At 51.8% G+C, this 25,707-nt stretch overlaps 1 protein-coding gene across 1 annotated transcript in view; it reads left to right on the top strand.

Moving 5' to 3' along the window:
- The first annotated feature begins 22,596 nt into the window (after positions 1–22,596).
- The window catches only part of OLFM1 (olfactomedin 1), a 32,159-nt gene continuing 29,048 nt past the window's right edge, over positions 22,597–25,707 (top strand). The window contains exon 1 of the mRNA XM_032130480.1: positions 22,597–23,214. Coding sequence (XP_031986371.1) covers positions 23,149–23,214 — 66 coding nt within the window. The 5' untranslated portion in view covers positions 22,597–23,148. The remainder of the gene's footprint in view (positions 23,215–25,707) is intronic.

Here is a 25,707-nt window from a genome sequence, read left to right as displayed (position 1 = left end):
ATCCTCCTGATTTGCAGGGGCTTTGCAGGAATAAATAGAAGCTTCAGCTTCGGGCTTGTGGGTACTGTGGCCTTCATCCCAACCTTTACTGACAGCTCTTATCAATTATCTGAGCCTCCACCAGGCAGGAAAGCGCCATGCCCTGTTGCCAGGTGTGCCTGGTGACCAGCCTGAGGGCTCAGAGCCAAAATCCTGGGTCCCCCCGTGCCAGCTTTGCTGCTGGTGACAGGCAGGAATTCTCTCCTTTGTGTGACCAGCAGAATTTCTTATCAAGCCCCATTCCAGGACTTTTCCATCATCACCACAGCTGTTGTTGATGGCAGGATAATGGGAATGAGGGAAGATGGGAGGAGAGCTCTCTCCCGTGGGCACCGGGAACAGAAGATGCTCTTCCCTCTCCCTGTTTAACCTCCTGCTGCTTTGGCTCTGCCCAGACTCCCGTTGTGTGCAGGGAACAGGGGGAGGTGGTGGGGGAGGCTCCTGGATCCTTGGGCAGTAATAAGTTCTTTATTTCAAGATTTGAAAGGTGTGTTTGCTCCGTGGTGGGTCTGAACACGCATGGGGTGGTGAGGGCTGGAGAGGAGAAAAAACTGCATTTTCTGGTTCGGCTTTAGAAACACAGTGAAAATGGTGAAAGGGGAATGTTTAGAAGCAGCATAAATACAGGCTAGAAACACAAACTTCTGGTTCTGCAGTGTTGCTGCAAAGCCCAGCTCAAATTGAGAGGGAATTAAGCAATTGCTTAATTCATTGCTTCTGGGAGCCTCTGCTCAGCCCAGCTGAGCTGGAGCTGCAGCTCCCCTTCCTGAGCTCTCCTGCTGCTCCCCAGGTTGGCAGCTCAGATAAAGGTCTCGAGAGAACCCATGAAAAAAAGGCCATTTCTGTTATTTATGATGAGCTGTATGGATTTGGTAGCCAGGCTGTGAGACTCAACTTCCCCTCTATCTCTGTATATTGTCCTCCAGGGCTGGGCTGGGGGGAGCACGGAGCTTTTATGGCTGCTTGGCTGAATGTACCTGTTCAGGAGATGAATAAAGGCCACTTTTCTCTGCTGCTGACAGCCAGGCTCCTTTTATCAGCGAGTTTTTGCCCATTTTGTTCTGACGCTTAATAAGAGCTTTAGCAGGCAGAAACCTTGTAGTGCATTTTCTGAAATAAGCTCCTGCTCAGTAAAGCCTGGTGTTAAGGAAGCACTTAAACCAAGACAGATGTTTACATGAATTTTGGAGCAAAATGCTCCAAGATCCCCAGCCAGGCTCTGTCTCACAATAAAGCACTGAAATTCCCTGCTTTGGAGAGGTGGTTACATCTCGGTTTATGTAATTCACTTTTCAGGCACAGCATCCCTGCAGTTGGGCCATAAAATGTTCCCCCCATTGTTAATGTGCTCTACAATTTACCCACCTGAAAGGCTCATTTTGGGGGATGAAACAGTGAATTTCATTCTCGTTGCTTTGTTTTGTGACACTTTTTAGTGTCCTTGGAGCATCCTCTGACCTCTGTGCTGGCATCGATCAGAGCCAGGTCCTGCAGCGCGTGCTGGGAGGGAAGTGGGGTGAGCCAGGGCACGTGAGGGGCTCTGTGCAGTCCCTGTCACTGGGATTTGCTCCCAGCAGGGATGGATGGAGGGAAAATGCCAGAAAAAAAAGAGCAGCAGGAGCATTTGCCTTCCCTCACTGCCTTGTAGAGGCAACCTGGCTGCTCCTTTAGCCATGGCAGGAGTGGTTTAACCCTCAGAAAGGTGTGAGCTGAATCTCAGGGTGTCACAGGGAGGAGGGAGCTGTTGTGTGGAGCTCCTGGAGTGGGTCCAGCAGAGCCTAAAGATGATTAAGGGCCTGGAGTATCTCTGACAAGGAAAGGCTGAGGGATTTGGGGCTGTTCAGCCTCGAGAGGGGACCCCATCCCTGTCTGTCCCTGCCTGCAGAGCTCGCTGGGTTTAATTGAACTCAGACTTTCATTGATTCCCTTTTTTCCTTTTTTTTTTTTTTTTTTTGTAGCTCGTTACCCAGCAAGTCATTTTAATTAACACCATCTAATCTGGGTTGAGATGTATTTTGCAAATGTCAGCACTCCTTTTTCTAATTTTTTTCCCCCTTTCCCCGTAGGCCGAATGTGGAAAGTTCCGAGTTCCAAAGCGAAATGATTCCAGTTGATTTAGCAGTGGTAAAGCAAGTAGTTAGCAAAGTGCTTTATGAAGTCCTTTCCGAGTCCTTTATGGGGTTCTTGGGGAAAATCTGTTTGTCACAGAGGGTTTTGCATTGTGCTGCTCCTCACAGGGTGAGGAAATGGGTCAGAGCAGATGTGGGGCTCATGTTGGCGGGGACGATCCTCCCCAGAACAGGGGTGAGGCAGACCCTGGTGCTCCATGGCCCCGTATCCTGCTCAGCTTCCAGGTGCCAGTGTAGGAAACTCCTCCTGAGACCACCAGGGACCCCTCAAGCGTGCGATCAGTCACTGACAGGAGTGAGGCCAGCTCTTATCAAACATTCTGGGAATCAAACAAAGCTCCTGGCAAAGTCACTGGCTAAGCTCTTCATGATTTCAGTGGTGTCTGACAAAGCTCCAGGAACAACCTGAGCCAGTCCAACCATTAAATCCTCTCTGCTGAGCTGCACTGGTGCAGGGCGCTACCACAGCTTGGAGTGACAGGAGGCATTTGCTGCTTGTCACCCCTTGGCTCAGCTCTCAGAGGGTGAAGAGCAGGGAAAAAATAAGGCTGCAATCCTGATTAACTCCTAGAAACCCACAGCCAGCGTTGTCTGGAGTGATGGAAAAAGGGTTGCAGAGGGATCCAACAGGAGCCAGCTATGTGTGTGTGCACAGGAATGGGTGAACAGCCCTTCCTCTCTTCATATCCCCGGCAAAGTTGCACCTCCCTTTCTCCTGACGAGGGAAAAGAAAGAGGGAAAGGAAAAGAGGAAAAAAGGAAAGAGAGGGAAAGGAAAAGAGGAAAAAAGGAAAGAGAGGGAAAGGAAAAGAGGAAAAAAGGAAAGAGAGGGAAAAGAAAAGGAGAAAATGGGATATCTTCATCAGAAAGCTGCTCTGAAATGGGACAGGTGCTCAGACAACTGCAGATAAAATCATGGCAGGAGCACAGAGCTGGAAGGAAGCAGTGGCCACGGAGTGGCTGGTCCCTCGGGGTTTATTTAGGTCAGTTTTGGAGGCAGTGTAGGAAATGATTTGCTGCTTCCAAATCCCTCCCAGAGCTGCCAGATCCAGGCTGATAAAGAGCAGTCAAGCTCTGTGGATGAAGTCCCCATTCATAAATTAGAGATCCTCCTCCCCCTCCTTACAGGGTCCGACAGGCTGTGCCAGCCCACAGCTGAGGGGTTTGCTACGACATCTCTCCTGTTTAACATGTGCACAGCTCTGTTTTCCAGTCTATTTTCCTTGGATTCCCGGCATCCCAGGCCTAAACATGAAACACAGCAGGTGCTGCACTCTGTGTTGTTGCCTCTCATCACCCACGGGCGTGAAATTATCTGTAATATTTAATATCCGTTCAGCAGGCAAGATTTAATGCAGACTTAAAGCACAAGGCCTGGGGTTTTCTTGTTGTATTTTGGGGTTTTTTTTCCTTCTCCTTTACATTTGTACAACTTCCCTGGCTCCAGTTCAAGCTTCATTAGGAATAGACTCTTCCCAGGCACAGGCGAGGATGGAAGGCTCTGGGTTTGCAGGATTCCTCCTCCCTCTCTGTTGAGCCAAGCCCGGAAAGCTGATCCTGCATCATTATTTTGATTTCATGGCTTGTAAATATTCCCTCCAAGGGAAGCAGTGGGTAAACATCCCCCTGTGCTGCTGGGGGTTAACCTGGGAGGGTGGTGTGCCCAGAGCCTCCAGCTTTCACCTCTAATTCTCACTTTTAAAAAGCAGTTTTGCAGATAAAACTTGTCCTTCATTTATCTCAAGCATCCCTTTCATGGAATCACAGCATGGTTGGGGTTGGAAAGGATTTAAAACTCATCTCATCCCACCCCATGCCATGGGCAGGGACACCTTCCACTATCCTGGGTTGCTCCAACCTGGCTTTGGGCACTTCCAGGGATCCAGGGGCAGCCACAGCCTCCCTGGGAATCTGTGCCAGGACCTCCCCACCCTCACAGGCAAGGATTCCTTCCCAATATCTCATCTAATCCTGTTCTCTGGCACTTTAAACCCTTTGAATGTTTCCTGCCCAGTTCTACAGTCCCAGGTCAGACCCTTCCAGTTGCTCTTCCACCTGATATTTTAATGGGAAAAACCACACTGGGCTCCAGAGCCCTTTCCCAGCTGCCTCTGATTCATTTAGACCTCATCAATTTATGACCAAAGATTTCCTGACCACGAGCCAGGTTCAGTCTGGAAGTAGATAAAATACTGGGAGTGATTAGGAGGAAATCTCAGAAATGCTTCACATCCCAAAGTGCCTCAATCCAAAGGGTTCCTGCCCAGGGCTCCCAATCTTGTTTATCTCCTCCAAGGAGAAGAGCATCCACAAATCTTTGCTTTTTTCTCCCCCAAACCCAGCACCAGCTGCCGGGGGTTAAACCACAACAGTCTGTGAGGAAAATGAGAAAGAAGGGAAAATCTGAGGAACTTTCTCCCAGCATCAGCACTTTGAGAGTTGTGGGGGAGACGTGCAAATGAGATTGATTCATTTTTTTGAGGGGACTTGGATGGTTTAATTTATTCTCCAGCCTTGCTGGAGCTCTCCCATAAAGCTGTGCTGGTGGGCACGAGCTTCCCTCTGCTCATGGGGAGGCCAGAGGAGGGAATTTTCAGTGTTTCCTTGCAATCCACAGCGTTCCTGGGGGCTGCATCTGATGCCTTAGGTTTTAACTTTTCTATTTTCCAATCCTGCACTGCCTGGTGTGTAACTCTGGAGTTTCTTGGAGCCTGTTCATTTCTGCTCTCTCGTCCCAGGCAGACGTAACAAAGCCTCTCCAGGCCTGCTCTCCAAGGACACCCAGACTGTCCTAGGCCCTAAAACTATAAACCAAAAGCCTCTGAGAGGGGGGTGAGCTAGGAGAAATCACCTCATTAACTGAAGCTTTAATTGGAGAATGAACCCTGCTATGCAAATGAACCAAACCTATAAAAGTGTGAAGAACTCGTGCCCTGCCATCCATCTCGGGGTCCATTTTGAGAACAGCCTCAGGCTCCCCAGGGGTACCTTTGAAGGCCTTTCAAGTAAATACCTGCCTTTATTCCCTTACTCCTGTCTCGTCTCTGTTTCTAGCTGGCCTCCCTCAGCATTCCCCAGGCAATCCTGTGACCCAGGGGAACAGGAGAGCAGGAAAGAGCCCTGACTTGATGCTTCCCTGGCTCTGCAGGCTCCCATTTTCCCCTCAGTCGTGGCATGTGGGAAGCTGGGTGTGAGGCTGCCACGATCCCAGGGACTTGGTGACAGCATCTCTGCGTTTCAGGAGTTTTGTGCTTTTGGAAAGAACAGTTTTCCCTTGTGCAAAACCCACTCTTGAGTCATCCTGCAAGACTTCCTCCTGTTTTTTCCTTCTGCTGCTGCTCAGGTAGTTGGAATTGGCTGGGCTGCTTCCCTTTTCCTCCCCCCCATCCCTGAGCACTGCTGTGCTTCTCAGGAATACTCAGAATCAGGCACAGGGAAAACTTGTAATCGTGTCAAAAAAATCGAATTTCACAAATTCTTCTTGGATTCCTTTCTTTTGCCTTCTTTCCTTTTTCTCTGAGCCATTAGCTGAGGCACTGATCATGTTTTCCCACTCTAAAGGCCAACATGAAAAGCTTTTCTTTTTTTTTGAAGTGAAACGTGTGATTCCCAGGTAACAGCCCAGCCTTGAAGCTGTGGGTTTAAGAAAAACACTGAAAACCTCATAGATCACGATAAAAACCCTGCCAGGGATCAAAGCAGCCTGGGCAGGTTATTTAACCTTGAAGAAAGGGAAGTTCAGGAGATGTATTGAGGAAAATTCCAGGTGGGAGGGAGGAATGGTTGGCCAGGGATGGGACTGATTCCATGTGCCCAGGGCATGGAAAAAAATTCCACATTATAAGATCTGGGATGGTCTTTTGCTCTGTGTATGCAGGATGAGGGATAACACTGGATTTACTCAGATAATAATAATAATAATAATAATAATAATAGTAATAATAGTAATAGTAATAATAATAAATACAACTGGCAGTTCTCCAAAACAAAATGGAATGCAGACCTCTGGTTGAAAAATTCAGGAGTCCCCAAGGCTGAGTTTTGGGGTGTCACAACCCCACTGCCTGCTCTCCATCCTAAAGAAACCTGTGAGGAGCTGCTCGGGGCAGTGCTGGTCCTGCCTCCATCAGCAGCAAATTCCCAGGAGCTGCTGCTTCCCACATTGCCCATCCAAGCCCCGGACCTGGCTGCCTCTCCCAGCTGATGAGCAAAGCCAGCAGGAGCTCAGCAAACTGGGAAAACTCCTCCTGGCAAAGCCTGGTGTCTCTGGTTTGCCCTTTTCACACGTTCACCCTCAGAACCTGCGGTTTTCTACTGTAAAAACCCAAGAAAATGCAAGAGAGGGGCCAGTCCCCGAGGCCTGGGCTTGATTTAATACTCGTGGCTGCAAACATCCAAACCCTGGCTGGGGCTGGTTTTAATTAAAATGACAAAACAGGGGAGCCATGGGGATGAATTACTGAAGGAAAATGTTATATTTCCCTACAGCCTGTTTAATTAAAAAAGGCAATGCATCAGGCCTGAAGGGCCTCGTCCCTGGTGCCAAGGCAGGAAGGGCAGGGCTGGCACGGGCAGCCCGTGTCACCCTCTGTCACTAAAGCCACACTGCCAGCTCCAGAAACCCCTCCAGTGCCTCCACTTGGCCAGATTTGCTGCAGTTTTTCCCCTCACTGCCCTTTTCCTTGGATAAATTCACATCCCCCCAGGCTCGGACATCTGAGATGCTGCAAAAGGAGAAGGAAAAGCAGGGAGTGATTCCTCTGTCCGTGTCCTGCTCCCGGGTGGCACCAGCCAGGCTGCCAGGGCTGGTGGCAATGGCTTCACTGTCCTTATCTCTTGCCTGTGTTATCGAAGATCTGAAGGACAGGACAGGTTTTAATTTTGGAAGGGAGGTACTGGGGGCCCCCTGGCTCTGGATTTGAAGGGGCTGAGGGTTGCTGGCTTTTCTTCCTGCACTGGACCAGCAGAAAACAGCTCTTAGCAAGCAACGAGAGGCATGAAAAGTGGGGTTTTTTCCATCCTATGTGACATTTATTTGCCTTCTGCAGCACCTCCGAGCTGCACAGCTGGCAGGAGCAGGTCCAGTTCCAGCCCCAAAATCACTGGGGTTTCCTAGACCCATTTTTTTTTCCCCTGCTTGGTGGTAGAGTCCTGTGGCTTCTTCCCAAGACAATTCTCTGCCTCCTTTTCGGAGCAGAACAGTGCTTCTGGATAAATAATTCCTGACCTGCAGCTTGGCACGTGTGCTCAGCCGAACCCCCGTGCACGAGCTCGAGCTCTCCAGAGACACCTGCTCTCCTCTCCTATTAAAAATAACATTTTCACATCTGCCTTCGCTCTGAACTGCCAGGATCACCTCATTATGGGCTGCACATCCCATTCCTGCTCTCCTGGGTCTGGCAGCCAGAGCCCTGCTCGTGGACGTCGCTCAGCCCTGACACTTTCTGGTGTTTGTTGATCGTTAATTCCCATCCAGGGTGGCAGCCCAAGAGCTTGCTCAGGTTGGCACGGCTCCATCAGATGGCACAGAGCGTCTCGTGGCTCCTGCACCACGCTGGAGGATGAACTCATCCTCTGAGTCAAGCCAGGCGTGGCTGTGCGGGCTGGCACGGCTGCCAGCGCTCTGCAACCATGGTTACAGGCGTGGAGGTGCTGGGATATTTGGGGCAGGCTGTAATTTTGGCATCTTCGAGAGATGAAGGGGAATGTGCCGGGAAAGGCTCTTCCTCCAGGTGGCTGGGAGAGGGAAGGTATCAGGGTTTATGGTGGTGGTGATGGCGCCTTTGCGTCCGGCGTAATTTTGCTTTTTGATTTATTTAGCGCCCTTAAAAAAGGAAGAAATGCCCCAGAGAGGACTTTTCCCATTGGCCATGGGCTGTGGTGAGGAGTTACACCCAAATGACCCAGCTGGAGCTGTTGGAGCATTCCCTGCTCCTCGCTGGGCACGGTGCAGTCCCATGAAACCCATCCCTGAGTGACACAAATCCCACTTGGCACAGAGGGTGATGGGAACTGCTCCTGGAGGTGGCTGGAGCTGGGAATTCTGTGCCACCAGTTGATTCAGCGATGCTGAGCCAGGTCGATAAAGAAGCTAGGCTCCAAAAATGGAATTAAATAATTATTCTCACTTTCTTTGACTCCAGGAAGATCCTATTAGAGCAAAGAGCCTGGATTACTGGCAGGCTGACATTTTCCTCTGAGCCTGTCTCCAGATTGGATTTAGCTCTTTTATCTCCTAATCCCCAGAGCTTTTTAATGCAGAATGTAATGGCATCCAAAGGCAAATTTAATTTTGACAAGTAATCTGACTTCCTTTCCTTTTCTGGAGGCAGCTTTTAATCCTGTTTGCTGTCTGAAGCTGCATTATAGGGATGTGTTTAAAATCCTCACCGCTCTGAGATCTTTCAAAGAGGGAGAAAAATAAGGGGAGCTTCAAGCCTGGGAGCAAGGAACAGTTCCTTATCAAACATTTCAAACATTTTATTGCTGCTGCTGTTGTTAACCCTTGCACTACCCTGCAACTCAGCTCTGTGCCTCCTTCTTTTTGTTGATTGGAAGTGCTAGAATTGCTCAAGGAATGGGAATTTGGGGTTTTGCCCAGCTCTGCTCTTTCTCTTGGCAGGTTGGGGATGGGCCATGAGTGCAGAGAGCTGTGACCCCCTCAGGGGACATCCCTCTGCCACCAACACACCCCAGGATGCTGCACTGAGCATCAACCATTGCCAAAAAATCCCTAAACCCAACCCCATTTCCCAGTTCCCAGGGAAAGGAGGGGTAATGGAGCTTCAAGGCCACTGATCTCAGCAGAGAAAACAGAAATTGATGCTGTTATTCCATTTCTCAGGTCCCAGAGGAGCAGCAATCAATTGAAGTGATCATTGGCTATTTCCAATATTCCCACACCTCACCCTGTGCTGTTGCCCAGACTCATCCCAGCCCAGAGCTTCCTGTTTGTTTGAAAATCTCAATTATAAATATGGTCTTCTCTTCCTGAAAAAACCCAGTTTTACTGCCTGGACCTGTTGTCCCAAACAGCCATCAAGTGCAGAATGTCCCTGTTCCTCTGCAGGCCTCAGCTGATGGGCCATTAATCCACACCAAAACCCAAATGTGCAGCTCGAAAATGAAACGTGTCCCTGCCTCATTCCAGCCTGGTTTAACCAACACCACCTCAGCAAAAGCAGGGATTGGGTGTAAATACAGAGATTTGCAAATGCCAGCCTCAAAATAAGGAGAATCTGGGAGTCTGCCAGGGATGGGGAGGGATTGGTTTCCCACGGCGAGGTCAGAGGGAGCTCAGCGGAACAAATGGGGTTTTGCTGTGGGGTTTTTTTGGTGATGGAGAAAATTAGGGAAGTCAAATCACATCCCAGGTGCCAGCACATTCCATCAGGCTTCAGAGCAGAGAACAAGTGTACAACAGCTTCAGTTAGCAAGGGCTGGAGCAGTAAAACCACTGCCTTCTGCAGTTCCTGAGGGATTTTTTGCCCTCCTTCCTAAGTCACCAATCCATCTTGTTCAGGATCTGCCACGGGAAGTGGATGGTGATGTAAAGGATTAGCCCTGCTCCAGGGATGCAGGAGCAGTGGGCTGCGTTAGGAGCAAGGGAAGGACATTCAGGCAGGATTTTTGTCTTCCCCTGAGCTCCCTGAATTAAACAGAGCTTTTCCAACTTCTTTTTTCTATGGACAACCCCACCTTGGCCATGCCCTACCTGCATCCCCCCTCAGCGGACACAAAGTGGGGGGCTTCTGGCGTGGAGTTGACTGGAAGAGGATGTTTAAGGAAGAGAAGGTGCTGGTCTGGTGCAGCTGTAACCACCCCAAACTTGACAGCCAAGCCAACATCTCCATCACAGACCTGTAACTTTGGGTCTATCACTTTGGGGGTCACTCCATTGCTCAGTCTCTTTGGTCATCCTAAAAAGAAGGGAAAAGCAAGAGCTGCACCCACTGAGAATAGGGAACTGGGAATCACAGCCAGCTGAGCCAAAATTGGAATCAAGGCACTAAATCCCTCAGCGACCCTCATTTATCAGCTTCCAGCTCGGCTCCTCCAGGACCAGCTCTGTTCCTAGAGCCAGAAAAACAGAATCCACTCGGATGCCTCCCAGCAGCTGCCTGGTGCACAGGGCTGCGCACAGTTGGTTTCGTGACGATGATGAGCCCTGGAAATGTGTCTCATCAGGAGATAAGGAGCAGCTGAGCCCAAACACCGTGTAAGCCTCATTTCTTTCACAAGGCAGATCGCTCGGGCATGAAATATTGTCACGCTTTCCCCCCTGGATGAGCGATTCCAGCCCTGCCCCAGCACAAGGCAGTGGAAGCAGACACAGCTCCTCCGTAAATGATCTAAACAATCCAATGCTGGCACTGAGGAGAGGAGGGAGAACGCTGTCCCAGTGCTGCTGGGGGAGATTAATGGGGTTTTTCCCTTGTTTTGGATCCGTGTCCCTCAGAGCTCAGGTGATGTGCGGCTCCATGGTGGGTGTGACGTTTCCATCCAGCTCACGCGTGGAGCCTGGGGATGATTCACCTCGATTCCAAGTCCCTTTTGTCACACCCAGCCCAGCCCCCAGCTTTTAGAACTGTTTCTCCAAAGGTTTTCCAAGTGTTCTCCAGTACAGACCCCAACTCTCTCCCTGTGCGGTGTGTTCAGCCCTGAGGGTCTCAGGGAGGGTCCCTCTCTCTTAGTGTTGGGAGGGACAGAGCTGCTGGGCATCCCATAATTGCAAAAAATCAGTGCTTTTCTTTTTGGTGACAGCATTTAAAACCTGAAATAGTCCAAGCCAGCTTTAGGAACAACACATTTGTTTATCTGTACTAGATGAGGGTCATTAAGAACTGTTTATTTTTTATCCCACTTGTTTTATCAAAACACAGAGCTCCCAAAACAGCTCTGCCTGTGGTATCCCAAGGGAAACTGCAAGGAGGGGCATTGTGAGGATGTTCCCCTTCCCTGGGAGGGTGGGGAGGTCCTGGCTGCCCAGGGAATCTGTGGCTGCCCCATCCCTGGAAGTGTCCAAGGCCAGGTTGGACAGGGCTTGGAGCCACCTGGGATAGTGGAAAGTGCAAAAGGGGTGGGATGAGGTGTCTTTAAGGTCCCTTCCAACCCAAACCATTCCACGATTGCATAAATTCAGTAAAGATGGCTCAGGAAAACGATGACTGGGGTGACAATGCTGCCTTTCACCTCCTGGTTTGTATTCAGGAACGGGGCATGAAGCTGGGTTAGGATTTCAACCCCTCGAAGCAAATACAGATTTCAGCTGGACAGGTCAGTGCCAAGCTTTTTGAGAGGAAAAGCAGTGGGAATCAAGTGTCCTGGATGAAATGGATAGGAAATACAAATGTTTTACATGAGCAGGAATGAAAAGCAGAGCATAACCCCTCAAACCACTCCTGATCCAGGAACTGTTTAACATCAGTGCCTATGGATGAGCAGTGGGGGCTGGTCCTAGGGCAGGAGATTCCTGGGTGGATGTTGTACCCTGCTCTGGTTGGGATATCTGCCTCCTCCCCAGCTGTTCAATAACCTGGGGGGTGGCCCAGAACCAGCCCGCCCCGATGCCCACAAGGGAAAGGGACTTATCCAGGGATGGAATGGCAAAGCCAGGAATTCTTCAGTGCAGGGCTGTGAAATGGAGAGGCCGTTGCCTCTCGGGACAGATGGAGAGGAAAGGGAGACAGCAGGAAAAACCCACAGCTCCAGCCAAGCCATATGTCCAGTTACCCAGGCTCTTTCCCTTCAATATTAACGCAATAACAGCCGAGCTTGGAGCATTCTGTGGAGCTGAGAAACCCCTCTGGGCTGGGATTTCATCCTGTGCAGTCTGAAGGGTGAGTGACACACCGAGATACGTCCCTGTGCGTTTGGGAGCCGGTGACAGACGGCAGAGCCCATCCCCATCATCCCAGCGCTGCAGGGAACACTCACAGCAACCTGTCTCTCTCTACCTTCTTCTTGCCTCTTCTTCTTTTTTTAATAACTAAAAATATCCCCATTAGCCTTCTGTGAGTGCCTCCAAAGGCGGGCTGAGGCCGGGCTTCACAAATTTCCACGGGAATCTCTCGGGAGCAGCGAGACCTCTGAAGAAGCGATATTTGGATGGGAAATTTATGTCCTCCAAGCTGGCGAGTCACAGCACTGACACACATTTCCTTGTAGCTGCAAAGCTCTCTGGAGAAAGGGTGGAAAGTCCCTCCTGCCTTCTCCTCCTTCTGCCCCCGCTGTTATTTAACAACTGGCTATGATTTACATGGTTCATTAATGCAATGGCAACACTGCCACAGCCATTCCCAAACAAGCCAGGAGGTTTGTATTTGACCTGGGCCCTCTGCTCGCTGCAGACACCCCAGAGGATTTGAAAAACAGTGATTTGAAGTGATTGCATTGGATAAGGACATTACTCAGTGCAAATACAACTGGATGCAAGCATTTAAATTTTAAAAAACACGGCTATTGCAGTGCCTCTGAGCCAGTGAAAACAACAGTTTAGCTCCCTTCATGGCCTTGGCTCTTTATTCTCCCTGAGGACAGGGAAGGGAACCAGGCCCAGCGTCAGACTGGAGAGGTTTTGGCAGGTGGCTTGGCTGGGATTGCTCTGAAATGACCTTCAGAGCTTTTCAGGTCCCACCTGGGGGTCCTGGCACCCCGGGCAGGGTGGCAGCAGAGGTTTGGGGCGGCCCTGGGCTGCTCCCCCTCCTCAGGCAGTGCAGAAAAGCTGTGATGCTCCCATGCAGCTTTCCACCAGCAGGAGACCAGGCCCAGGGATAAACTTTAAAGGGAATTATTTGTCCCCCTCAGGCTGGATTTTTATGGCTCCATTTGGGTTATAAGGGAGCGAGGGGAAGAGGAAAAGGAGAGGGTTTGAAGCGATCATTGCACAATAAACAGCAGCAGCCTCGTTACTGTGCTCAGTGCCCACAAACTGCTCCCAGCCAAACGCCCGAAAGCTTGGCTTTGATGAGGGACGTAACCTTCCCCTTCCTGCCTTAACTCCATCCCTGCCCCTTTCCAGGCAGGCAAGGAAAATTCAGGGAGCTGGAGCACCGAAACCACAAACCTTGGGACAGCAGGTGGGGAGGGAGGGATGCCCAGGGAGCGATGCGATTCCCTGAGCTCCCTCCCTGCTGTGGAGCCCAGCAGGCTCAGGGATGGGGATGGAGTGGAAGAAATCCTGTACAAACAGCAGGAACAGGAGACAGGATTGCTGAACACACAAGGGAACAGTGGAAACATTCCCAAATTCTCCTGGGCCAAAGATTCCCCAGCGCACCTTGGGTGGCTCTGAGGAAATGTTTCCCTCTGCAAAGTTTATTAAAGAGGCTCCCAAAAGCACCAGGAGAGGGACAGATCCTTTAGTGACATAAACAGGTCTGGTTCCACCTATTATCTTTGCCTTTTTCACCCCAAATGAGAGCTGGACCCCAACAATTTGAATCCCCCCAAAAGCCAGAACAGGTTTCTCTGCATCCTACAGCCATTCCCACAGCAATCTTTCCTACACCCACTAAATCCTTTAGTGATCCACACAGCTCTTCCCATCTGGGCATCTCCCGATTATTTCCACACAAAAATCATCATTGTGGTTTGTGTTTGTGGCTCCCAAGGCTGCAGGAACCATCACTGGCTGCTTTGGCAGGCAGGAGTTTCCTGGGGAAGCAAGGACAAGCAGCCGCCTCGCCTCTGTGCCAGCTCCACCCCCAGGAACCCTGGCACCATCCAAACTGGAGAGAAGGAGAGGGATTTTAAGGTTATTTCCTTAAAAAAAAGAACCCTAGGGGTTGGGTTGAAAGACCCAAGTGAAAGGCTCCAGCCTTTGAGCACCTATAGTGCACCAAGGGATTTTCAGTCGGGGCTTGGGATGGCAAAAGGCTTCTCTGAGTTGGTGTCTCCACGAGGAAATGAGATGGGAAGAGTGGAGCCAGCTGTCCCTGCTTCCCCTTGCAACCCCTCAAGCTGTCAGCAGTCCTGGGAGGACGTTAACAGGAGGAGAAAGGCAGAACCTGGTGGGTCTCCACGAGGAGCGAGCTTGGGAAGCGCAGGGGTTATCCCCAGCAGCTCTTGGCTGGGTCTGAAAGGCAGCACTGAACCCATTACACAGGGCTGGAGACACTGGAACACTCCTCAAAACACCCCAGTGGACCTATTAATTGCAATATTGGATCTTCCTCCTTTTCCAGCAGGTTCCCAGCAGCGGGCACGCAGCCAGCTTGGCTGTGGGTTTGTTTATTTTCCAGCTAATGGAGCAGCAGGAGCAGTTCCAGAGAACGAAACTGGGAACGTCTGGAAAGTGCTGTCCAGTTCCCACAGATAATTTGTGACAGGCACCTGGTAGACACTCGTTAGCACTGTAATTAATCCGGCACTGTGGCACAGGAGCAGCAGATCGTGCAAAACCTCGTCACCAGGAAAGCCCTAAAAGCACATTTGCCCCCTTGACTATCCCTGGCCACTGGCTGGATGGGAAAATTGCACTTGGAAAGAGGGCAGAACACACAAAACCTCAGCTGCAAAGCGAGGGCTGGAGGTGGCATCCGAGCAGTGCCCGTCTGGTGTCCCTGAGTTCAGAGTGTGACAATCCAAACGGAGCCACCAGCGTTTGCCACCAGCCCCATCAAGCTGTGACCAGCTCTGGAGCCTTGCTCCCTGCTCATCCCTGGCTGTTCCACATGTGGGCTCGGGCACACAGGGTGCAGATAAAGCAGGAGCTGCCAAAATCCCACCGCTCACACCTGCAGCCCCAGCCCTGCTGCGCGCTCCTGGAGGAAAAACCACAGAAATCATGAGGGGAAAAAAAGAAAAAAGGGGCAGGAGTAGGCCAAGAATGAACAAAAATGTATTAAAAGTTCACAGATTTTGTTTTTTTCCTGTAGTTTGGATGTGATTTCAGCAGGTGTTCCCTTTCTGGGGTCTGCAGGGCAGCCCTTGCCTTGCACCAGCTCCTCCCTTTCAGCTCCTCACCTCCCTCTTATTTTTAAATATGCAAATACATCAGAGGAGCGTTTCAAACTCCTGCCTGAAAAGAGATCTGAAGGGCTTCTGAGAGACTCCTGACTTACCCTAACCAAACAAACAGCCACAAATTCGTGGATGTTGTGCATTCCCTGTGCCGCACCTCCACTCGGATCTGCTGTGAGTCCAGCCCCGGCTCCCAGCAGCTCCTGCCTTTGTCCTACCAGTCCCAGCATCACCTGCTCACTTTGTGGGGAATTTTCTGGGGTGCAGAGGAACAGAGTTCCACTTTTTATCCCTGTCCAGGGTGGGATCAGCTCTGTTTCAGGCAGAGGTTTTGAGGAAGAAAGCGCTGGGATGCTGAGCAGAGGGAATGCGAGGCTTTAAGTCAACAACACTGAGCGTGAGTCATAATTCTCCCAAAAAAATGGAACAAATAACAACTCCACGCCAGCTGGGAAGCACAGGGGCTCTGAAAATCTCTGATTGGCTCTGATTGAAGCATTCAACAGCACTGGGGCTGCTGGAAAATCCTGAATGAAGGCGCTGAGACCTGGATTTGGCTGAGCACACCCGGCTGTGTTTTATGGGACAAATCCACAGCAGCAGAACTGGCTGGAGGAAACCCCAAAACCAAGTGATTCCTGTTATCACTGATACTTCATTTTTCTCTGCATTTACCACCTTTTGTTCATTTCTCCCGTTGCTGTTTTTCACTCTGCTTTAGATGCTGCAAAATCGAGGCTCACGGGGAATTTGTGCCTTGGGAGTCCCAGCCCTGTGCTCAGCCTTGCGCCCCCCTCCTCTCCCTGCCTGAAGTCCCTATTTATGGCACTCTGTTTACCACTAGAAACCTTAAAAGTGCTAAATGCTTCCAGGGTTTCAGCTCGGATTTGATCCCTAGGCAACCTGTGGTGTAGAGTTAAATAAGGCTGGTTTATGTATGCTGCACCCTAATTCTAAAGGTCAAGGGTTTGGTGGCCATAAATATTCAAACCTCACAGGCTGGGTCTTTTCAACCTCCTTTTAAATATTTATGATGGTGCTTCCATGGATGCAGGAGAATGTTATAATAGTATTAAGAGGAAAAAAAACACTTCTCCATCTAAAAGCTCAGCATGAGCCATTTTCATATATTATGCATCACTAAGTGCTGTTCATGGCCATTTTTGGCACTGGATCCCGGCAGAGTTTGTGAATCTGGGGCTGTGCAGGGCTCGGGGATGTTGGCATCATCCTGGGCATGGGCTCTGCTGGGGTGGGCACAGCTGAGCTCCTGCAGGGTCCTTCTTGTCCTGCCACAGACCCACTCGTGGTGTTGGCCCACAAAAATATTCCCTAAACTTTGCCTTAAGCTCTGGAGATCCGTGGAGTGAAGATGCCACCGTGGCTGGTCCCTTAAAAAAGGGCCAAGCTCCAGTTTGTGCCAGCTGGAGGGTGGGTGATGCTTTTTCTTTTGAGATGTTTGGCTGTGAAGCACCAGGGGAGTGCAGAGCCCCAGCATCAGCATCAGCTGCAGGAATTCTGCTCCCGGTGCTCCCAGCGTTTGTTGCAGACACAGCTGTGCCCTGCTGGCTCCTGGCAGAGCTCTGCTGATTCCCTGGAAATCAGCTGCGAACGGGAGCGGGTGCAATCAGCAGGGGGGGTTAAATAACAAATCCCAGGATTTAGGTTTGCCTGGGAGCAGCATCCTCACTGCTGGAAGGGGAACTGGTGTCTGTGGAATGAACTGGGAAGCAGAGGATGAGCCAGCAGGGAGGTCAGCAAAGCTGAAATCCCTTCCAGACTTTAATCAGCTCCTAACTAAAACTGAGCTGGGTTTTTGGCCTTGGGTTGAGCAGAATTCAGCCTGACTGATGCATCTTGGGTGCTTCCTACCCTTATCTCGTTCATTTCCAGGGGTGGTTTAGGGGAAAGTGCTGGGTCAGCTTAGTTTCCCCGGACTCACGAACCTCTACTGTAAACCTAATCTCCCACATGAAGTCATTTTGGGAGAGAAGCAAACTGGATTTTCCCCTATTCCATTGAAACAGGCCCTGGAGCACTGAAAAAAACCAGGAGAATGATGGCCAAGCAAATGGACCCAGGGCATCCATGGGCATGCATCCAGAGTGGGATGCCACAGGCTTCATTTCCTCAGGAAATCAGGTTTCAAATTAAGGCTAATCAGAGTTAGAAAACACTGCAGTTCCCCCGGCCCAAACGATGCTATAATGCACTCAGTACATCACAGCCTCAACAGCAAAGCAGCATCTGCTCCATAAAATGAAATGTGTGTGTCACCATATGCAGGCAGCATAATGTGGGCTCAAATTAAATAAAAACATTTTGGGGTATATGCAATCTGGGCCCTGGGAAAGGATGAGGTTTACTCCAAAGTTCTCGGCAGTTGGCTGAAAAGCTGATCCCAAACCAGGGTGAACTTGGGGTTTTAGCAACAGAAGCTGCTCTCTGCACTTTCCTCCCTTTGAGCTTTGAACTTCTGGAAATTCGGGAATTATTGGTCATATTTTTAATTTTTTAATTTTCTTTTCTTTGTAATCTGTGGCTTTTTGCACCTTTCCACTACTCGGAAAACCTCTGAGAAGGCAGAACCTCGAGTGGCACCAAATCCTGCTCTCCACCCAAGAGCTGCCCTCCAGAAATACCATGGAAACTCAGAGAGCACAGCGAGCACTCAGCCTCTCATCTGTGCACCACAAATAAAGAGGTAAACTCTGCTAAATCACTCGAGCCTCACCTTTCCCACTGAAATCTCTCCCAAGCAAGGGGTTCCCCTTTAATGCTGTCTTAGAAGAGATCACCCTGGGTGACTCGAGCTCTCTGAGGCTCTGCTGTCAGTTCTGATCCTCCTTGACCCCATTTGTTGATACAAAAATGTGTGGATTCCCTCCAGGTGCCAAAAAAATCTGGGAATTCGCTGGTGGTGCTGCTTGAGCAGCAGAGTTTGTTATGGTGATGATGATCCTTGTGTGTGTTCAGGGCTGCTGGGAGGCTGCAAACCCTTTAAAAGCTGCTAGTGTGGAATTCATTTGCTTTCCAAGGTGCAAAAACAACTTTAAAGTGCCAGGCAGGGAGGGGATGTTTGCAGAGGAACTGCCTCAGACCGCTCAGGTCTGCCTGATGTGGGGTTTCATCTCCTTTGCTTAGGTCCTTGAATTATTTGGATAATGAAAAGCCCAGGAAAAGCAGCATTCTGCTCTTCAGAAGCAGCAAAAACAAAATTTCCAGCTGTGAGGCTCGGACTGAAGCACTTGATGAGGAGAGAAAAGTACAAGAGTAGCAGAGAGCAAAGGAAAGCACAGCGGTGCTAATGGAACTGGCTGTGAAACCATCTGGAAAGCCGGGATACACCTGGGAAGGGCTGGGAAGTCACTGGGACAAAAGGAAGGATCTGTTTGCATCGGGAAAAGGGGGAATTCCAGGTGAATGACAGGGAGAGGAGTGTGACAGATCTGTCCCTGCCCGGGGCAGGGGTGCTGAGAGCAGGGGGTTGCTGAGGCTTCCTGTGGCAAAGGGAAAGGATTCAGCAGCTCCCAGAAATCAGAGCCTGGATGTCACCAAGGCTGGATGTCACCAAGGCTGCCTCCCACATCCCCCCATCCTCCCCACCAGCCATGCTCTGATTCAGTGCAGCAAACAGAGACAACTCCTCAAAAAAAACCAGCCTGGACGAGGTTTGGTTTTTCTCTCGCCTTTAGTTCTGCCTTTTCCAGTTCCCTTCCCGCCCTTTGCCTCCGGCTCCTCCCCGTTTCCTGTGTTATTCCTTTTGCCATTCCTTGCGCACACTCCTGCATCCTGACCTGTTCTCCCTCGCTCTCCCTGAAGCTTTGGTGGATAAATTGAAGTCTGGCAGTGTCTGCTCCTCAGCCCACTCCTGAGCAGGGAGGTGAAGAGCTGCACAGAATGAGAGATGTTGGCTTTAAAAATAAACCCCCATGCCATGATTTCAGAGCTGGGTATGCACCTTGCTTTTCATTCCCATCCCCACTGCCCTTTGGGGGCAGTTTGAATCCCCAGTGCTGAGGGACCAAGTGAAAATGCATGGAAGTGGCTTTGTCTAACCCCAAACCAAGAGATCAGGTCCAAGAGAAGGTGATAAATCTGTGGAATTTGCCTGAAATCAGCTGAAATTGCTGAGCTCCAGGGTATGGGTGGATCCTGCGCTTTACCTCAGCTCCTTCCCTCCTAACAACTCTCTTCAGGACCTGGAGGTGTTGTCACCTTCCTGCCTTGGCTAATCCATGACTTTTCCATGCCATCCTCATGCTCTGTGCATGTCCAGAGGCTCTCCTGTGGTGGTGAAGGTGAGGAGGGACAACCCCAGGCACCGGAGGCTCTGGCAGGAGGATCCTGTGGGTGAAAACAGCCCCCAGGAGCAGAGAGAGAGCTCAGCACAGGGAGCTCTGCCAGGAGCCACGGCCTGTGCCCATCCCTGAGCCCACCTGCATGGAATGGGCTGTTGGGGGGATCACACAGCTCTGAATTCCTCAGGGATGCATTTCCCAGTCCCCCAGGGTCAGATTGTGCCAAACCATCCCCATGTGTGGAATGAGAGCTCCCAGAGGGCTCCTTGCAGCGAGTCCTCCTGTCACATACCCTGAGGCCCCATGACATTGATGCTCCTGCCTGGCAGCCCTGACATGTTTCTGACAAAGGCATCGATGCTTTGGGTCTGTTTGGAAAATCAATTCAGCACTGGGCAGCCCTTGAAGGAGCTCCATCAGAATATCAGGAGAGCCAGCAGACCCAGGAGGGGACAAAATCCATCTGGCCTCACTGATTGTGCAGGAGTGATGAGCAGGGGAAGGCTCTGCAGGTTCCCAGCACAGAGGGAGGGGCTGCCTGCTGTCGCCTGCCATCTCCCGATGTCCCCTGCTGTCCCCTGCCCTCCCCTGCTATCCCCTGATGTCCCCTGCTGTCCCATTCTGTGTCCTGGCAGCTGCTCCAGAGGACAGCAGGATCTGGAGAGCAAAGCTCCTCATCCTATCCATCAAGAAGAGAAAGCAGCTGTGCTTTTCTCTCCTCTCCTCCATCACACAGCAAGAGTTTCATGGGAGGAACCTCTCCCTTCATTTCTGGAGGAGCAGGGATGCAGCTCCTGGCTCTGGTTTAACTGGTGCAGAGGGCACCATGCCTTCAGCTGAGTTATTTCACAGCCTGATTTTCCTCCCCTGAGGGAAAGAAAAAAAACCCAGGCCCTATTTCTACTCCAAACTGTGGACTCTCACTTTGCCTTTTTCTTTCTTTTTTTTTTTTTTTAAGGAGATAAAAGAGCCTTCATGTACAGAAAGCTTCCCCCAGGCAGCCTCCTCCCAGCCCTCCCTTTTCCCGGGGAAAAAGCCGGAGCCTCTTTAGTCGCACTCCATGGGCAGAGGTTCTCCAGACCTTGAACTCCTTCCAAATTTCGAGGAGGTACTTTTCAAAGTCTGGGGAAGACACTGTGGGAATCAAAAGATCTGAGCTGTGCTCCCACTGGGCAATTTTTTTTTGCCGTTTATTTCTCTTGGTTTCTCTGATTTCTGTCCTGGGAGCGGAGCTCCCTGGGGCAGGGCTCTTCCCTGGAGGAAGGACCATGCAGGGCCTCACCCTCTGGAGCTCCAGTTCAATCATGAGGCTGTTGATACAAATTCAGAAATACTTCAAAAGAGGAATAAATTAAACAAATTGCAGGGCTGATGCTTCTGCCCGAGTGCAAGCCATGAAGGTCAATAAAACTGGATGTGTACAAAACCAAAGGAGGGGGGGAAAAAGGGATTCCCCTTTGGGAATATGCAGTTGGTGCCTTGGAAAAAGTTCATTTCAGAGCCTTGTCTGTGGAAAACAAGGTGGGGTTTCTTCTTTGAGGTCTAAACCACCCAAATTGAAAGCACCCTCCATGGGCACAACAATTTCAGGTGAAGTTGAGCTCGTTTGTTGAACATTTTTGTGTGAAGGGAGCTCTCATTGCTGCCTTCTGCCTCTCCCTGATCTATTTTCATCCCTGGGAGCTCCAGCTGCACCTGGAGCCTCTGGAGCTGCATCAGCCCCGTGCTGCCTCTGCCTCGTGGGTTAATGAGAAGCTGCTCAGGTGGGTTTTGAAGGCACTTTAAACAGAGAAATCCCCACAGAGGCACGTGGAACTCGCTACTCCTCCTCCTTCCTCTGAATTTTGGGAATTTTTTTTGCCCTCCTGTGATCCCTGCCTGTGGTAATCAAACACCTCCCGAGGTGCCAGGGGAGGAGGTGTTCAAACCCTGTCGCTCCACTGATGCTTTTGGCCTCGTTGTGCTGCTCTTCATAAAGTCAAGAGGAGTTTAATGCTTTTTTTAAAAGCCTTCAGCTTTTATGGGCTCTACAGGATCAACCTTAAAGGCAGGTGCTGAGGGGAGTGTCTCAGGGGGGATCTCTGTGGGATAGTCAGACATTCCAGCTCCCCATAGCTGCTCCCTGGGCTGCCTGTTCCAAGCTCACTGTAAAGGGATGGGATGATTTCCCATCTGGAGCTGCTAGGACCCTCCTAGGAGGGCTGGGACAACTTTCCCTTGGATATTTGCTGATGGGAACATGCAGAAAGCTTTTTCCAGTTTGTTTTCAGCCATTTGTCCCCACAGAGGCTCAGTCACAATGCTGCAAATTTCCTGGTCCCTGCTGAATTCTGTGATCCCAGGGAAAGGAAAGAGCTGGAATGTCTGACTATCCCACAGAGATCCCCCCTGAGACACTCCCCGCAGCTCATCCCTACAGAGATCTCATGTCCTGCTCCAGTCCCAAGGGCTCCAGGTGAAGAAACCCTGGAGTAATCAACGGGGGAAATCCTCTTGTGGGGCCTCTGCTAATTGTGGGCAAGGAATTTCTGTTGTGTTATTAAATAATCACTGAGAGACGATCTCTGGAGCAGGGGGGTGATGCTTTTCACCTGCAGCACTGCACACAAGAAGATTTCATAACATTTATGAGCTCCTGGAAGAAACTGGGGTTTGGAAAGCACGCAGAGGGGTGTGAGAGAGAGAGAAATGAGGGAGAAGCAGCCCCTTGGGGAGGGGAAGAACCCAGTGTGGGGTGGGCACTGCCCGCAGCCCCTGGGGCACCCACCTGCAGGTGAGGATGCTCTGTGACAAAGGATCCTCACATCCTCCCGCTGCCTGAAATTCCTCTGGAGCTGAGCCTGGCAGAGGATGGAGCTCGGAGCCTCCCCGGGGGGTTGGTTTGGGAGTTTGGGGTTGGTGTTTTGGGGGGGATCAGATCCCTGGGCACCCTCCCGCTGCTCCGAGGGATCCCCGGAGATCGGGGGAGGGCGGGGAGGGGGTTAGAGAGGGAATTAAAAACGGGGCTAAAGATGGAATTAAGGAGGGGGTTAAGGATGGGGTTAAGGATGGGTTTAACCCCCTGCTCCTCGCGGGGTCCCCGCAGCCTCACCGGTGCTCCCGCGGCTGCTTTTCCCCCTCTCCCTTTGCCGTGTTTAGTTAAATTTCCCCCGCCTTACTTGATGTCACATCCTGTTCCACAGCCATCCCCTGCTAGTAGCCAGCCCTACCAATTCCTTTCTTTTTTCCTTTTTTTTTTTTTTTTTTTTAAATCCCTGTCCTCTCCCCATCACCCCCCTTTTCCAGGCAAACTTTTGGCAATAGCAGAGATAATCATTGCGTGCTCCGCTGAATTTCTCTTCGCAAATGTCTTTGGAGCAGGGGAGCCATTAAAAAAAAAAAAATTAAATAAATTACCAGACAGTCAGCACCGAGAGCAGAGGAGAGAAACTGGGATCCCAATAAATATGCAAAGTGAAGGCTCTGCTGAGCAGATTTCTGGCATCGCTTCCCGAGGGTGCTGAGAGCCACCCGCAAAATCAGGCTGATTTTTTGGGTTTTAGGGCTTTTTTTTTTTTTTCAATCGCGTTTTGTTGTCTATATTTTTTTTAAATTTTTTTAAAATTAAAATATTAATAAGAATAAAGGAGTGAGGAGGCAGCGAGGCTCGGGGACGGCGCAGGGGAGGCTCGCCCGGAGGTGATCTGTATGCGAGGTGCCTAGAACGGGGTGCGAGAGATGCAACCGGCAAGCAAGCTGCTGACCCTCTGCTTCCTCATCCTGATGGGCACAGAACTCACCCAAGTAGGTCCATCTCTTCCTTTCCCCACTCCCCCTCCTCCTCTCCCTTTCTCCCCAACGCCATTTTCTGCTAAACCTCGAGAGCACGGAAGAAAGCTGCCGGGAGATGCTGCACCTGCCGTGCCGCCCCTTCCCCCGGGCATCACCTGTGCCCAGCCCGCCGCGCTCGGGGACCCTCGGCGCCGGGGTGGGGGCACAGGGCGAGGGGGGGGCTCGGGCTGTGGGACCCCCGCGATGGGCAGAGAAGGGGCTGCCCCATGGCGGGGTGGCGGGGACGCCTTCCCCCGGCCCCACTTGCGGGAACGTGGCGGGGCCGGAGGGGCTGCGGGACCCCCGCGCCGGGCTCGGGCTCGGCCAAGTTGGGAGCTGCTGTCCCGGGTGGCCACGGGGACGAGGTGGCGGTGCTGGGTGGCTGTCCCTGCTCGGCACCCCCACCCCTCACCCCGCCGGCTCCTCGTGTGGGGGTAGCTGTGCTGGTTTTAGGTGACATTTAAATGTCCCTTGATGTTTCCATCTGTGACAGCTTTGTGGGAGACGGGAGCAGCTTATTAGTCCCCCTCTCCCCGCTCCTCCTGCTTTTTTTTTTGCCTGGATTTTCGTGCTTTTCTTCCCTGTCCCGGCCCCTGGACTGAGTGAGGCGTGGGGTTGTGGGGGGAGGAAAGGAGGCACCCAAAAGCCATCCCTTGCAAGTGGAATTAAAACTCCATTTGACTTCTTGAGGCTGACTGGGGAGAGGCAGGCAGGGTGATTGTCTTTTGGGTTTGTGGTTTTTATCACCAGTCGCTGAGGAAAGGAAGAAAAAAGTAATTGCAAGAGGATGCTCTAGATTGTGGGGTTAATCGTGGTGCTGCCTGGAAGCGAAGAAAAAAAAAAAGAAAGAAAGAAAGAAAAAGCAGCTATAAATAGGAGGGGAATGGAGGCTTCTTAATGTAGGAGCAATTAGCAGCTGGGCTCTCATCCTGGATGCTTTATGGAGATTATTTTTCCCTTTCTCCCAGTGACAAAGCTCTCCCTGTCCCTGCCCTACTGCTGAAGTTTGAGCCGCCGAAGCCTTTTGGCTTCGCACCCTCCGAGGATTTCTGCTGCCCCCAGCAAGGAGAGCACCGAGCTGCCTTAATTGCACGGAGCCCTCCGGAGAAAGGCTGAGCAGCCCGGAATGTGGGGCGGGCAAGTGGGGGGGAAGCCGAGAAAGCCAGGGGCTGTGTGGATGAGGAGGGTGGGGAGGAAGCAGAGCTCTGAGGGAGAAGCCCATTGTGTGTGAGGAAGCCGGGGCCGTGCGCATGCGCCGCGCTGGACAAAGAGCCAGGACCACCAGCACAGCGGCTCCTGGCCAGCAGGGCATGGCCAGTGGTGGCCACAGTGCCAAGGGGGTGACAGGGCTGTCACTTGCCTCGCTGCCCCTCCAGCTTCCCCAGGGCTCACCCGCACGGCCTGGGCAGCCGGGTGGTGTCACCCCCTTATCGGCCTTGTCAGCGTGGCTGTGCTCTTGGGGGGGTGTTTTTCCAAGGAAAATCCAAGGATTCCGCCCTGCCCGGCTGTTTTCTCCTTTCCCTGCTTCCTCTGTGACTGCAGCACCGCAACTTTGGCAGCAACTTTCAGGCGGGGTGGGCACGGGGAACCCAACCCAACCCAGCCCGCCCTGGGCTGGGGCTGAGCGCTGCAGGTCCTGGGCAGAGCGCCCTGCCCTGATGGAGGCAGGAGGTTTGAGCCCCTGCTAAAGCCTGGCTTTGCTGAGCCGCCCTGCTGGGGCCGGGTTCAGCTCTGCAGTGCCCACCCGGGCAGGTGACCGTGTCCTGCCAGGCCGTGCGGAGCTCCCCCGCCCCGCTGCCTGCTGGCTCGCCTGGCACTGCAGAGCCCTGCCGGAGTTTCAGCGGCTCCTTGCTGTGGCACAGCTGCCAGATGCAATCCCCAAAAACGCCTTTCAGCCCGGGCACCGCCCAGCTCTGTGTCCTCCGGGGTTAATTCCGTGCCAGGCTCAGTCTCCATCACGCGTGGGGTTCCCTCCCGTGCCCTACAGAGATCCCACGGCCGGGGAGGAAGGGTGGAGGGTCGGGGCAGAGAGGTTGCTGATGGAGGCAGCTTTCCCTGCTGATACAGAAAGTGCTGCTGTCCCCTCCTGTCCCTCCCTGCAGTGACAGTGACAGGCCAGCTCGCAAGGGAGAAGAAATGGCTCTTAAACGGGGCTGGAGGGGTGAGCACGGGCCTGTCCTTCCAGTGGGGTGCTGGGGAAGCTCTCCTGGAGGGAAGGGAGTTGTCTGCAAGGTGTGAGTGCTGCCATCGCCTCGGGTGGTCCCCCAGATGGGAGGAAGGATGCTGAGGGCTGCACCCCCACTTTGGTGGGGGCTTGGAGGCCTGGCTGAGGTGGGTGTGTGAAACGAGGGGGGAGCTGCCCCTAAACCCCCCCAGTTCTTTGTCCTGTCCCTCAATCCCCTCCTGGGCAGGGCTGAGGGCATGCCAGGAACTCAGAGTGAGACCTGCACAAGGCTCTGGGATTTC

This window comes from Corvus moneduloides, chromosome 21, assembly GCF_009650955.1.
Source record: "Corvus moneduloides isolate bCorMon1 chromosome 21, bCorMon1.pri, whole genome shotgun sequence".
NCBI classification, from domain to species: domain Eukaryota; kingdom Metazoa; phylum Chordata; class Aves; order Passeriformes; family Corvidae; genus Corvus; species Corvus moneduloides.
Note: the sequence above shows the minus strand (reverse complement) of the source record. Positions and strands in the feature narration are given on the sequence as shown.